Source organism: Mesoplodon densirostris, chromosome 2 (genome assembly GCF_025265405.1).
Source record: "Mesoplodon densirostris isolate mMesDen1 chromosome 2, mMesDen1 primary haplotype, whole genome shotgun sequence".
Taxonomy (NCBI): domain Eukaryota; kingdom Metazoa; phylum Chordata; class Mammalia; order Artiodactyla; family Ziphiidae; genus Mesoplodon; species Mesoplodon densirostris.
The window spans coordinates 51,023,692-51,036,917 of record NC_082662.1 but is presented as its reverse complement, the minus strand read 5'-3'; the positions used below and the strand labels follow the sequence as shown (position 1 = coordinate 51,036,917).

Genomic DNA, 13,226 nt, shown 5'->3' with positions numbered 1-13,226 from the left:
TCTGCCTATGTTTTCCTCTAGGAGTTTGATAGTGTCTGGCCTTACATTTAGGTCTTTAATCCATTTTGAGCTAATTTTTGTGTATGGTGTTAGGGAGTGCAGAATGTATTCTTATATTTCATTGTTTTACATAGAGCATATTAGGAATTACTGGAATCACCTTAATTAATTTATATATGTGTATATATTCTGTGTTGTTCTTTATAGGCACTCAAAATTAGAGAGACCTGTAATTGCCCACCACTTTCTGGACCAGACCCTCGATTACTGTTCAAACTCAGCATGAAGAATTTTCTTGAAGAAGCAAAGAAAGAAGACCTAAATATCACTGTTAAACCAAAAATGGATACTCTTCCCATTCAAAACGAGAAGCAAATACCATTAACGTGTATAGTTGAGTAAAGAACTGGCAGTTGAATTAAAATTTATGAGACACCAGATATATGAAGAATGCAGTAATCCTCATCATTTTCATGTTACTTTTTAAAAAATATTGTTTGAAATTAAAAAAAAAGGATACTCAGGGTCAAATCATGTATATTACAGGTATTACCTAAATTCTTATACTAGGTATTTATTTTTCATAAAATATTGATACATTTTAATCTATTTAAAAATATCTTCAATGAGGAAAATGTCACAGAATAAATTTATATTACACATTTTACTCTGTTGTATACTTTTGATTTGGAGGGCAGAACTCTAGTGGATGAAAAATCAGAATATCAGAATGTGCAGTAATTGTTACTGTCGAGAGGGTTCCAGCTGAGCCTAAACTGCATTTCAGAGTCTGGGTGGTTATGATCAACTGGGAAACTGACAGTCTGAAATATGCAGAAATTGGTTTGCATTAGGGTGGGATTATATGGACTAGGGGACCTTGAGATAGGGGAGACTAGGGGACCCTGATGAGGGATTAAGAAGCTGAAGAAGCTTTTTTCATGGGGAGGCACAAGTAGTGCTGTTTGTGATCCAAGTGGCCAAGGGAGAAAATGGGGAGAGAGGATCATCTCTGCATACATAGTGTGCTTGTGTTGCATTGACGTCTTAACAGGAAGTCATGTCAACTTGGCCTCTTGACGGTATTAGTTTGGGTATCTCTAGGGTTCTCAGAGAAGACAACCACTGTATTCTCACTGAGGACCAGAAGACGCAGGGGCGCGGCGCGGCCCCCAAGTTGGTCTTCCTGGGCAGCAGACATCGACAAAGGGCTGAATGAAGATGAGAGACGCACAAGACACATCCCTAGTGATACCCAGGAATTACTGTGTTAGTTAAATGTGGAAATAGGTTTTAAAAATATATTCGTATTTATGTATTATTAGTACTCCCATGCTGGTGAAGTCCAGTGATGTTGAGGTTATATTTCTAAGACATTTTTCTTATAAGGCATTAAATCAAATAAATCATTTCTTAGAATTAAAGGGAAATAAACTACCTTTTATTGAGTTTCTACTATGAGCTGTGCCCATGTATTACACAACCCTGTGAAGCAGGTTTTATTACAGGCATACCTCAGAGATACTGTGGGTTCGGTTCCAGACCACTGAAAGAAAGCAAATATCACAATCAAGTGAGTCAAAAATATTTTGGCTTCCCAGTGCATATAAAGTTATGTTTATACTATACTGTAGTCTGTTAAGTGTGCAATAGCATTATATCTAAAAAACAATGTACATACCTTACTTAAAAAATAATGCTGTTGGGAAACTGTGACTCAGGATCGCCACAAATCTTCAATTTGTAAAAAACACGATATCTGTGAATTGCAATAAAGTGAAGCACAATAAAACAAGGTATGCCTGCATTTTCATTTTATGATGAGAATTAGGCTTGGAGTGGTTAAATGATATACTCAAATGTCTCTCATCTAGAAAGAGCAAAGCTAGATCTGACTACAAATCTGTCCACTTCCACACTCTCGGTATCTAAAAACTAAGCTATCAAAAGAAAAAGAACAAACTCTATTCTCAGTTGTTTGTTAGCTTCCTCATGTATGACTTTGATACAGGTAAAAATCTCAGTACAAAATCAAGGATCGTTTATATTATCTCTAGGACGATTTTCCGGGTCCTCCTCTCAGACCCTTCTGTCTAACTTCACATCAAAAGCCTGGAGTGAGGCAGGATAGGAGTGGAACCTCTCGCCCTGCCTGTGAAAGCCTGTGACTTCTCATTTGCGGTGTGCCCTGACACAATTACATTTTCTTAGACAAAATATTGACCTAGTTGTTAAGAAGACAAGTCCAGAGCCTATTTATGTTTCTCGGGGCTTACTATAGATTGCCTGTAAGGAATTTCCTGATCTGCCCGCAAGACAACACTTGTAAGGCAGAGGTTCAGATTAACTGTTCTCCATACAGTTGTTCTTTCCTCTCCCTAGTGATTGATGTTCTGTCACAGGCACTCCATGACATGCAAAGACATCTGGAGAATGTCACCTACAGGTAAACATTAAAACACACCATTAGATTTCCCTGTAGGTTTCCTAAGAAAATAGTGTAGTGGAGACCCTAAGTCTATTTTTTTTTCTTCCATTATCACGTCTAATTGTTCAGACTTCCTAGAACCCCATACAAGTTGACATCATGTCAGAAAGAGCAGAGAAAATATAGAGATAATACCTTTATAGTACATATGAAAAAGATTTTTTTTAACCCATGGAATCAATAAATGTAAGAGAAATGTTACATTTCAGCTCAGGGTTTTAGGAGAAATCAAATAACAATTGGAATGTAATATGTGTATGTATGCTTTAAGTTGTACATGGAAACGACCTCTGTATGTCCTGCATTTAGTTGCATAACTTACTTTTAGTGCTTTTTACGTGCCTGTAAGATTTAGATGTTATTGGCTGGTTAGCTTAGTTGTAAGAAACATGATGCTAGTAAATCCAAGGCACAAATTCAATCTAATCTCTTATAATCCAGATAGTTGTAAGACTGTATCGTCTAAAACTAAACTCAAAGAAAATATGTGTATTTACTGCTATGTCCCTAATACCTAACCATTTTTGGCATATTAGCGTTTTACTGATAATGTACACTCAACATCATCTGGTCAAAAGATTTTTTAAAAAAGAAATAATCATACCCGGTGAAATCTCTGTCTCTTGGTAACATGGGCAATTCACTTAAACCCTCTAACCCTCATTTCTTCATTTGCAAAATGGGGATAATAAATCCTACCTTATAGGTTGACGTGATGATTAAGGGAAATGATGTACTGAAAGCATTTAGCACAGTGTCTAGAGCTCCAAACATAATAAAAATAGCTCCAATTTATTGAATTCTTACTTTGTACTAAGCACTGTGCTATGCATTTTTCAAGCACTATTGCACCTCACTGCAGTTGCAATAATAGATGATAGATATTATAGGATCCCCCATTATAGATCAAGAAACTAATGTTGAGGGGGTTAATGAAACTTGCTCAAGGTTACATAGTATATTTCTTAAGATTATTTTACTTGCAAGAACGGAAAAACCAACTCAAACTCAATCAAGAAAAGTTATTGCCTCACCTAACAGAAAAGCCCAGAAGTGCACTAGCTTTGGACACAGTTTGGTCCAGAGGATCATGATATCATCAGAGCAATGGCTCTCTCCCTGTGATTTTTCTCAGCTCTGGCTTCTCTCCCCTGATGATATCAATATGGCTGTAGGCAGCTGCCAGGTTTACTTCACATCTAGGTGGAAAGAGTGACCCATCTTGCAACTTTTGAAACAAAGCCTTCAACACTAACTGCAGCCTCTAAAGAGCATCCCAGAAGCAATCACCGTGGCAGGGGATGGGATTGTCCTAACTGGCTGGAGCCAAGGATGGGCACAGTCAACAGTACCTAAACAGAGCTCTACCGCATGGTGAGGGACATGCAACCACGAGGTCTGTAAGTAATGAATAAAAACCTGTTACCTTTGTCCTCTTTGAGCAAGAAAAGTAACAAGATGATCCTTTGAAGATTGGTCTGAAAGTATATTTAATGTGAACAAAAACAATGTAGCAAAATTTTACATTGATAACGATAGTGGATTTGCATTGACACATTTGCTTTACTATTTACAAGGTATTTTTTTCTGACCTGAATTATATCCTCAGAACCAACCTATGAGATTGGAAGGACAAGTGGCATTTACTCACAGGGGAGAAAACTAAAGCTTGGAGTAATTAGGCAAATTACCCAAGTATGCACTCCAAGTAAATGGCTGAACTGGGATTGGAAGGAAAAGATTCATTAATTTGTAATCTTGTGCTCATTCAGCAATACCACATTATTTGGAGAGAGAGGCTTTACCTCCATTTTTTATCTGGAAACCGAAGCTCAAAGATATTAAGCAACTGTGTGCCCAGCACTACTCAGCAAGTAACAGCAGAAATGAGATTCAAACCCTCATCTTCTGACTCCAGAGTCTGTGCTCCTCATCCATTTACTACTTCAGTTGGCAAATCTCATAAAGGAAGTGGGAATGCAAAGGGTTTCTTTCCCTTCACCCCTCGTCTGTGAACAGTGGGGCAATACCCTCTCTCCCCTCACTTAAAAGCACTCATCGTAATACTCCACGGCAGGTGGTAAAAATTATCTATTTTAAGTATATTCCAATACATGGAGATAAAATTCCTGGTAATTGTCCTATAATTTTTTTAATTGAAGTATAGTTGATTTACAATGTTGTGTTAATTTCTGCTGTACAGCAGAGACTCAGTTATATATATATATACATTCTTTTTTATATTCTTTGCCATTATGGTTTATCTCAGGATATAGAATATAGTTCCTTGTGCTGTACAGTAGGACCTTGTTGTTATCCCTTCTACATGTAATAGTTTGCATCTGTTAACCCCAAACTCCTAGTCCATCCCTCCCTCTTCCCCCTCCCTCTTGGCAACCACAAGTCTGCTCTCTTTGTCTGTGAGTCTGTTTCTGTTTCGTAGATAGGTTCATTTGTGTCATATTTTAGTTTCCACATATAATTGACATTGTATGGTATTTGTCTTTCTCTTTCAGACTTACATCACTTAGTATGATAATCTCTAGTTGCATCCATGTTGCTGCAAATGGCATTATTTCATTCCATTGTGTGTGTGTGTGTGTGTGTGTGTGTACACACCACATCTTCTCTATCCATTCATCTGCTGATGGACATTTAGGTTGTTTCCATGTCTTGGCTATTGCGAATAGTGCTGCTGTGAACATTGGGGTGCAGGTATATTTTCAAATTAGAGTTTTGTCTGGATGTATGCCCAGGAGTCGGTTTGCTGGATCATATGGTAATTCTATTTTTAGTTTTCTGAGGAACCTTCATACTGCTTTCCATAGTGGCTTCACCAACTTACATTCCCACCAACAGTGTAGGAGAGTTCCCTTTTCTGCACCCTCTCCAGCATTTGTATAACGTGTTTTTATTTGAGACCTAGAGAGTTCCTTAATCTGGTAAGAAATATCTCTCATTTCATCGTGGAAAGAAAACGCTATCAGTGTGCTTCCCCTTTGCACCTTACTCCCTAACTTCCATCGTAAAACCAATAGCCTTCAAAGGTAGGCCAGTGACTCTAGCTTTTTAATGACAAAGAACTTGTTTTATATGACCTGGCTGTACGTGCATGGACTTGTGCAAACAAGTTCTCTCTGTCTTGAAGGGTTGGAGTGTCTAGACACACGACCAGGGTCTCTTGCTGTGCTGGCTGTTAGGAGCTGAGATCCTTGGCCATGGGGCATAAGTCTCAGTGTGGTCCTGCTTCCAGGTCTCAGAGTTGCTATGATGTCATCAAGACCAATCAGGACCGCTGATCATCATGTGATCTCTGGTGCTACCAAATTCCAGCCAAAGGAAAGATTTGTGATTTTAATTAGTCTGAGTGGCCTAATTATATGAGAGAAAATATAACATTTTTAGTTAGGTTCTTTGAAATATTAAGCATAACTGGCAGATTTCAATAACACCTTCACAGGCCACAAGGGGCCTGGGACTTCTTCCTGGGCAGCATGGGTTTACAATCAGATTTGCTTTTTTCTCTCCAGAATATAAAAGAAAGTAAAATTAACATGTATTAATTTTGAGCAATATATCAAATTATAACCATATTTTTGTAGGTGAGTGATGTTGGGTGGTCTACTCAAGGATTCTGTTGTTCCATATTTAAGGATTTTTTAAAGTATTATTTTTGCGGAGAAACAAGTTGAATTTAATTTTTTCCACAACTATTCCCCTCTGATGTTAGAATACCTTGAGAAAAAGCAAGGGCAGCATGACTAGTCTTATTTTTAATTTGGGGAAATGGAATGATAACATTTTCCCTGCCTGCTTCCTAGGGTTATTAGGGGTTTTAAGTAAAATAATGTGTATCTGCTTTGTACAACATCCAAAATGCTGTACCTGGGTTGATTCTAGCATTGTCTTAGCCTGGGTGACAAGATTATTATTTAGGGCTTCCCTGGTGGCACAGTGGTTGAGAGTCCGCCTGCCGATGCAGGCGACATGGGTTCGTGCCCCGGTCCGGGAAGAACCCACATGCCGCGGAGCGGCTGGGCCCGTGAGCCATGGCTGCTGAGCCTGCGCATCCAGAGCCTGTACTCCACAACAGGAGAGGCCACAACAGTGAGAGGCCCGCCTACCGCAAAAAAAAAAAAAAAAAAAAAAAAAGATTATTATTTAGGATAGGCCATTTCCAAAAGGATGGCCATTTGCCTGATGAGATACAGCCCAGAATTGATGATGATCTGTTCTTATCCAAGGGTGAGAAAAAGGGAAGCTTATTTGTAGCATGTTTTGGTTTAGTCTAATTTAGGAGTGTGCATGTGTGTGTGTGTTTAACCTAGTTATTCTATTAATCCTATTATGATTAATAATTAATCAGTGTCCCTGATTTCCATCAATTTCAACATTCTGATGCTTAAATCTAGAGAACTAAGATCAATGTTTTCTGGAACGGCCAGCCCATTCTCCAGATGAGGGACTGGGAGGGTGGGGACTAATATTTGTTGAGTACTACTGAGGACAAGATGCCACAACTTTTCCTCCTTTTAATCCTGGCAGCAGCTCTCAGGACACAGGGTATTCTCCCCACCTACGTATAAGGAAATGGAGGCTCCCAGGGCTGGGTAACTGGGCCAAGGTCACACAGATAGTCCAGGAGTTTAACTGGGTTTGTGAGACTCACAAGACTTTACTGCCTTTCACATGCTGTCTCTCACACAGAAAATGAGAGCAGTTGCCAGGGCAACATGGGAAACATGTATTCAGGGCCCTTCATTCTTGCATCCAGGGCTTTTCTCGTGCCCCATAAGCTCTGAAACTTCCCATGATCTCACCTCTCAACACTCGTCTCTTGCCAGGAGCCATCCAGCTAACTGCAGGGTGTTCACGACAAAGGCCCAGCCGCCCGCGGGAACACAAACTGACCCATAGTAAGTACTCAGTGAATTCAAGTCCAAGGATTGAAAGAATGAGTGACTGGAGGGATGTATAAATGAATCCAAACAAGCAAGCTATAGGAGTCATTTTAATGCTGAGACAGTTTGGGGGTGAGCTTTATTTATAATATAGTGAAGATTTGGAAAGTCTCACCCATGCGCACAGGGGTGTTTCTACTTCACCCCCTCCCAGCCCCAGGGTTGTGTAAGCCTCGGCTCTACGACAAACACTCCACGGCAGGGGATGGACAAATCCTGCCTGTTCTGTGTGCTCTAATATCTCACTCACCCTCTGCTCTGCTTTATGTGTCTTCATAGGACTTCTCTCCATCAGAAGTGATAGACCTCTTTGACTCTATGGCTACCCAAGGTCATTGGGGTCACCAGGTTTGATCTGAGCTGATCACAAGTAGCTAACTCCTCCTCTCAAGGGAACTGGTTCAGGAAACACTGAGGATTCAAGGGCTGAAGATGCGGGTTCAGATCCTGCCTTCCTCACCACTGTGTGATGGCTCGGGTCACTCTGCATCTTTGGGCCTCAGCTCATCCTCACTGTACGTTGTGAGGCTGGAGAGAGCTTTGCCACTGCCCCCGCCTCATCGCACTGCAAACCCGCCCTGTGCCCGGGTCCTCCTTGAGGGCAGGGACTCTGTCACAGCCTTCTTTTTTATCCTCAAGCCAAAGGTCTGCTCAATACCTGTTTCCTAAATCAGTATAAAGAATAGTAACTAGCATTACCTTTTTTATTTATTGAAGTATAGTTCATTTACAATGTTGTGTTAGTTTCAAGTGTATTGCAAAGCAATCAGTTACACACACACACTTTTTCAGATTCTTTTCCATTATAGTTTATTACAAGATATTGAGTATAGTTCCCTGTGCTATACAGTAGGTCCTTGTTTATTACCTATTTTATATGTACTAGTATTAACTCTTTAATGTTGCCTGGCAAATTCCTCACAATGGGAGTCTCCATCTTTCTGTGAAACAGGCTAATTGTCCTTTTAAGTTTGCCCTAACGTTTGCCCTTAATAGTCCAGCCTCTGCAGCCAGACAGACCTGGATCTGAGGCTGGCTCATTCTGGGTGACTTACTTTACTCTGTAAGGCTCAATTGGCTTCTCCTGGAAAATGGAGTTGATGCTTCCTGGGGGTTGGAGTGAGGACCAAATATGTGTCCAGTGCTGGGCCGTTTCCTGGCATGAAGAAGTCAGCGCCAGCAGTGAGTGTCAGCGTCACTGGTGAGGCCACCCCCGTGTGCCCTCAGCCCCCTGGGCTGGCCTGCAGCAGCAGCGGAGAGCTTCTTGTCCACTGCTCTCCTCACCCCCCTGCTTCCTTCTCTCCTTAGGCATTTCTCTGGCACTACAGAATTTCGCTCAGCCTCAAGCAGGGGCAACCCACAAGTGCAGGGTGAGGGGACCTCCCTGGCGTATCCCACAACCAGTGGGGCATCAGAGTCAGTGGATAAATGTCTCATCCTCTTGGGATGATTCTAAGTTGTGTTCCCCAGTCTGTCATAAGGTCCCCTGTAGGACTGAGTCCCAGTCGCCCACAGCTTTAACCCACTCATTAATGCATCCTGCATTGGCTTTCTCCCTCCCCGCTCTGTTTGTCCACTTCCTTATGTGAGCTTCCTGAGAGCAAGGCCAGGTAAACGACCTGGTGCCTACCTACTTTCCCCTGGTGCCTGTCTCAGGGCCTGCTTTTGGGGGGACCCAAACTGAGAAGTTAGCTATCAAACATTATTATTATTATTATTATTATTATTTATTTTTTTTTTTTTTGCGGTACGCGGGCCTCTCACTGTTGTGGCCTCTCCCGTTGCGGAGCACAGGCTCCGGACGTGCAGGCTCAGCGACCATGGCTCACGGGCCCAGCCGCTCCACGGCATGTAGGGTCTTCCCGGACCAGGGCACGAACCCGTGTCCCTTGCATTGGCAGGCGGACTCTCAACCACTGCGCCACCAGAGAAGCCCGATTATTATTATTTAGTCCCCATAACAATCCCACTTAACAGATGACAAAACTGAAGTTCAGAGAGGTGGGAACTGGCCCATGGTTACTCAGCACATAGTTCTAATAATCCTTTCCTCTCCGGGTTGTCATGAGGAAGTAATGAGTGAACTCTCAAATATAAATGGGCTTCATAAACTGTAGTACTGGGCACGAGTTGTTTATTGTCCCTTCATAATGACACCTCTTCTAATGATGGTGACACAGAAAGTGATCCTCTGATGCCCAGAGTAGACATAAACATGCCCAAGTACAATAGCTAATCATTCCTCATTCAGGCCCCATAATCAGTCCCCAGAGCAGCCTCAGAGTTTGAACGTGTTATCTGTGATTCATAGACTCTGGATGTGGAGTGACCCTAATAGCCGCCCCTGCAGTGGGAGTTTTGACCTGGAAATCGTAGTCCAGGCGTAAAGTGGTTTTTACACACACGCGACAGCCCGTCCGGGGGCAGGAGAAGTTTATGTAACAGCCAGAGGAGATTGCGGAGTAACACTCAAAGGCCTTGTCCAGAACCCAGAAATCTGTCGGGAGTCGAAATGTTAAGGAAACGCAGGCTGGGAAGACAAACCAGTTTTGGGGAAGCCTGCTCAGAAGCGCTCCAAATTACTCTACAGGGGACATTCAGGTTGGATTGTTCTGGAAATGTGGTCACTAGGGCTCAGCAAGGTCCTGAGTCACTGACAATAAGACCAGTAACCAGAGCAATAACGAGAGCCACCATTCGTTAGTGGATGAATAATGAATCACCTCTTGCAAGCCAGGCCCTGAAAGCACTTGACGTGCAGGAGCTGGTTTGATTCCTGCAACCATTCTGGGAAGTGCATGTGATCATCTCACTTTATAGATGAATGCAGAAATCAGAGCTTAAGGAGCTTGGGTGACTTGACCCAGAGTCACAGTGTGGACCATCCCCATCCTTCAAGCTCATGGGCCCCAGATTTAATGCCATCTGATGCCATTAGATGAGGGTGGGTTAGCTGTTTGGCTTGTTGGTTGGTATATAATGCACAAAAATACAGTGTGATATGGAGAAGTGTCTTTTGAATCAGACAGACCTTAGACAAATTCCCTCACTTTCCCAGGACTAATTTCACTCCTACCAAATATTCAGTGATATCTTCTTCACAGAGCAGCCATGAGAAGGTAGTGAGTTTATGCATGTATGTGCCTGGCCCATGGTAACCGATCACCACTTGCTGTTTCTCTTTCCCTTTCAAACTTAGGGCTTATAGTCCAGTTACTTCCAAAGATGATTTGCAAAGGAAAGTTTGGGGTCAAAATCTAAGAGGAGATTCACTTCTTGCCAGGCCTCAAATGATTTAAGAGATTCTTTTGTAAGGCAGAGAATGTTAAGAGACAAATACAAGAAGGGTTTTTCAATGAGGTCTTTTGTTTTCTACTCAAGGTAACATTATGTAATATTCAGGCAATACCTTCCCTGGTTTCTCTGCCCTCTGACAGTGAGCTCTCTCTCTTTGAACTATTTCAAAGGTGGCAGCAGAGCTGGAGAGCCCTCCTTACCCCCAGCCTCACTGACATATGAATGGCAGACAGAGGTCCCATGGTCAAGTTCAATGATCACACCTGGTCACTGACTCTCTTCCTTAAAGGGGACTGCCTCTCCCTGTTTTTACTCAAGATGTTGATAAGATGTTGAACTAGGCTAAGTTTCTACATGAGACTTATGAAAAGTAATAATGATCAAAATAAAACAAAAATTAAAACTAAAATTTTCTTAGGGCCAAATATACCACAAACAGGAGAGGACCACTTCTTGGAGAAGATGGTATGGTGAAGGTGGACGACACAGAAAGAGCTAGTTTACTACTCATAGGACTGAGGCTAATGGTCACACAAGTTATATACTGCACACCTCCAAAGGGCGCCACCCACCTAAACTACAATGGGAACAACACCTGGTAGAGTTATACAACAAGGCAGCCCTACCTATGATGCTTTTATCTTTTCTGTCAAGGAGAATGATCATCAAGGTAGAACATAATTAAGGGTCAGCTGAAGTTCTAGGTGGAAGAAGAGATGGTCAGAGAGAACCTGGATGCCTTTATGAATGTTTATAATCACAGTAGGCAATAGTAATAGTTAACACTTAAGGAGTAAAACTTGTCAGAAATTCTACTAAGCACTTTGCATATATTATCCCATTTTACCCTCAAGTATAATATTGTTGCCAACAGCCGTTCTTCCTCTTCCCTTCCAGCAAAGCTGTATTTTGTTTAAATGGCCGTGTGCCTTGCCCAAGGAGGTAAATCATGGTCATCTAAGTCAGTCATAGCAATGCTGTCTCCCTAAGCCAGTGATTGGTCTAGGAGTAGGTACGTGACTGGATCTGGCCAATGAGAAATAGAGAAAAGTCTAATATTTTCCAGGATGGCAAATATTTTCCCTGCCCGAGAAAGACGAGAGAGGCCACAGAAAACGCTGGTTGTTTGTTTATTTTATTTTACATTTTTAATTGACGTATAGTTGATTTACAATGTTCTGTTAATTTCTGCTGTACAGAAAAGTGATTCAGTTATACATATAGACATCTATATATTCTTTTCCATTATGGTTTATCTCAGGATATTGAATATAGTTCTCTGTGCTATACCGTAGGACCTTGTTGTTCATCTATGTTGTGTTGTTTTATAAACCTGTGTCTTCTATCCCTACTTTGCAAGTTTTGTGTTCAGATATGATGTCTGTTGCTGCTGGGGCCTTTCAATGACCTTGAGGACAGGCCAAGAGAATCATGAAAATACCCCCCTAGAACGCCAACATCACTGTATTGCTGAGCCAATGCCGGCACTGCCTGCCTTGAAACCTTTTATGAAATGAGATAATTAAATGTCTGTATTGTTTATGCTACTGTTAATTAAGTACTCTCTTACTTGCACCTGAAAGAAATCCTACTGATAAAACATTTTTGGTTCCATTTTGCAAATTAGTTAACTCTCCCAGTGTCACCCAGCGAGTAAATATGTTTCAAGCCAGGTCTGTCTGGGCCTGAGCTTTTCACTGCCGCTATTCTGCCTGGGGCCAAGTCTAAGGTCCAGGGGAATGACATTCCAAGGGCACTATGCTGGCCCAACCAAATAAGAACTCTCAACAGGAGACAGCTTCGCCGGGGAGGGAGCTCTAGGTTACTGGAACTAGTCAAGCAAAGACAAGACTACCATCCGTAAGGTTTGTTGGAAAGGAGAGTCTGGCTCTGAGTAGGGACAAGTGAGGAAGTGGAACTGTGAGTGAGAGGCAAATGTTCTGTGAATGTGTTCTGGAATAGAACCAAGTGGATCCAAAGACTAGGTAAAAAGAAGTTGCAGCCCTGGCTAACCAGGGTTTCAGTCTGAGAGAGCATCTCAGTCCTCTGTGCTCAAGGAACAGGTATGAGGGCTCTGCTTCTGGACCACCAAGGGCAACGAGGTGGTGACCTATAAAGGTCAGGTCTGAGTCTACATCAGGGTCCTAGCTCTTCCATTTCTTACCTGTGAGCCTCAGCTTCCCTCTTTGTCAAATGGGAAGAATGGACTTGGTATACTTCACAGGGCCACTGTGAGGATTAAATGAGATGATTGTACATGTCCACAAAGATTTATGGAGGACCTACTATGTGCCTAGCCTTCTGCTGAATCCTGATGTCTGTGTCAGCTATAAAGAGTCCCCCAAATTTAAAATGTTAAGTATTATTCTTTATTTAAAAAAACTGTCCAAATCTTCTCTCCTTCCCACCCCACCAAGGGAATAAAACAAGGACCCCATTTATCTATTTTGAAAGAAATTGAGCTCTTATCCAGGAAAATA

General features: G+C 41.8%; 1 protein-coding gene across 3 annotated transcripts in view; it reads left to right on the top strand.

Moving 5' to 3' along the window:
• The window catches only part of OMA1 (OMA1 zinc metallopeptidase), a 110,038-nt gene extending 102,639 nt beyond the window's left edge, over positions 1-7,399 (top strand). For 2 of the 3 annotated variants that reach the window (XM_060084091.1, XM_060084087.1), the window contains exon 9: positions 208-1,748. In XM_060084091.1, coding sequence (XP_059940074.1) covers positions 208-402 — 195 coding nt within the window. In that variant the 3' untranslated portion in view covers positions 403-1,748. Of the gene's footprint in view, positions 1-207; positions 1,749-7,332 lie in introns of those variants that run through there. The other variant, XM_060084096.1, reaches the window with a different exon arrangement.
• The last annotated feature ends 5,827 nt before the right edge of the window (positions 7,400-13,226 follow it).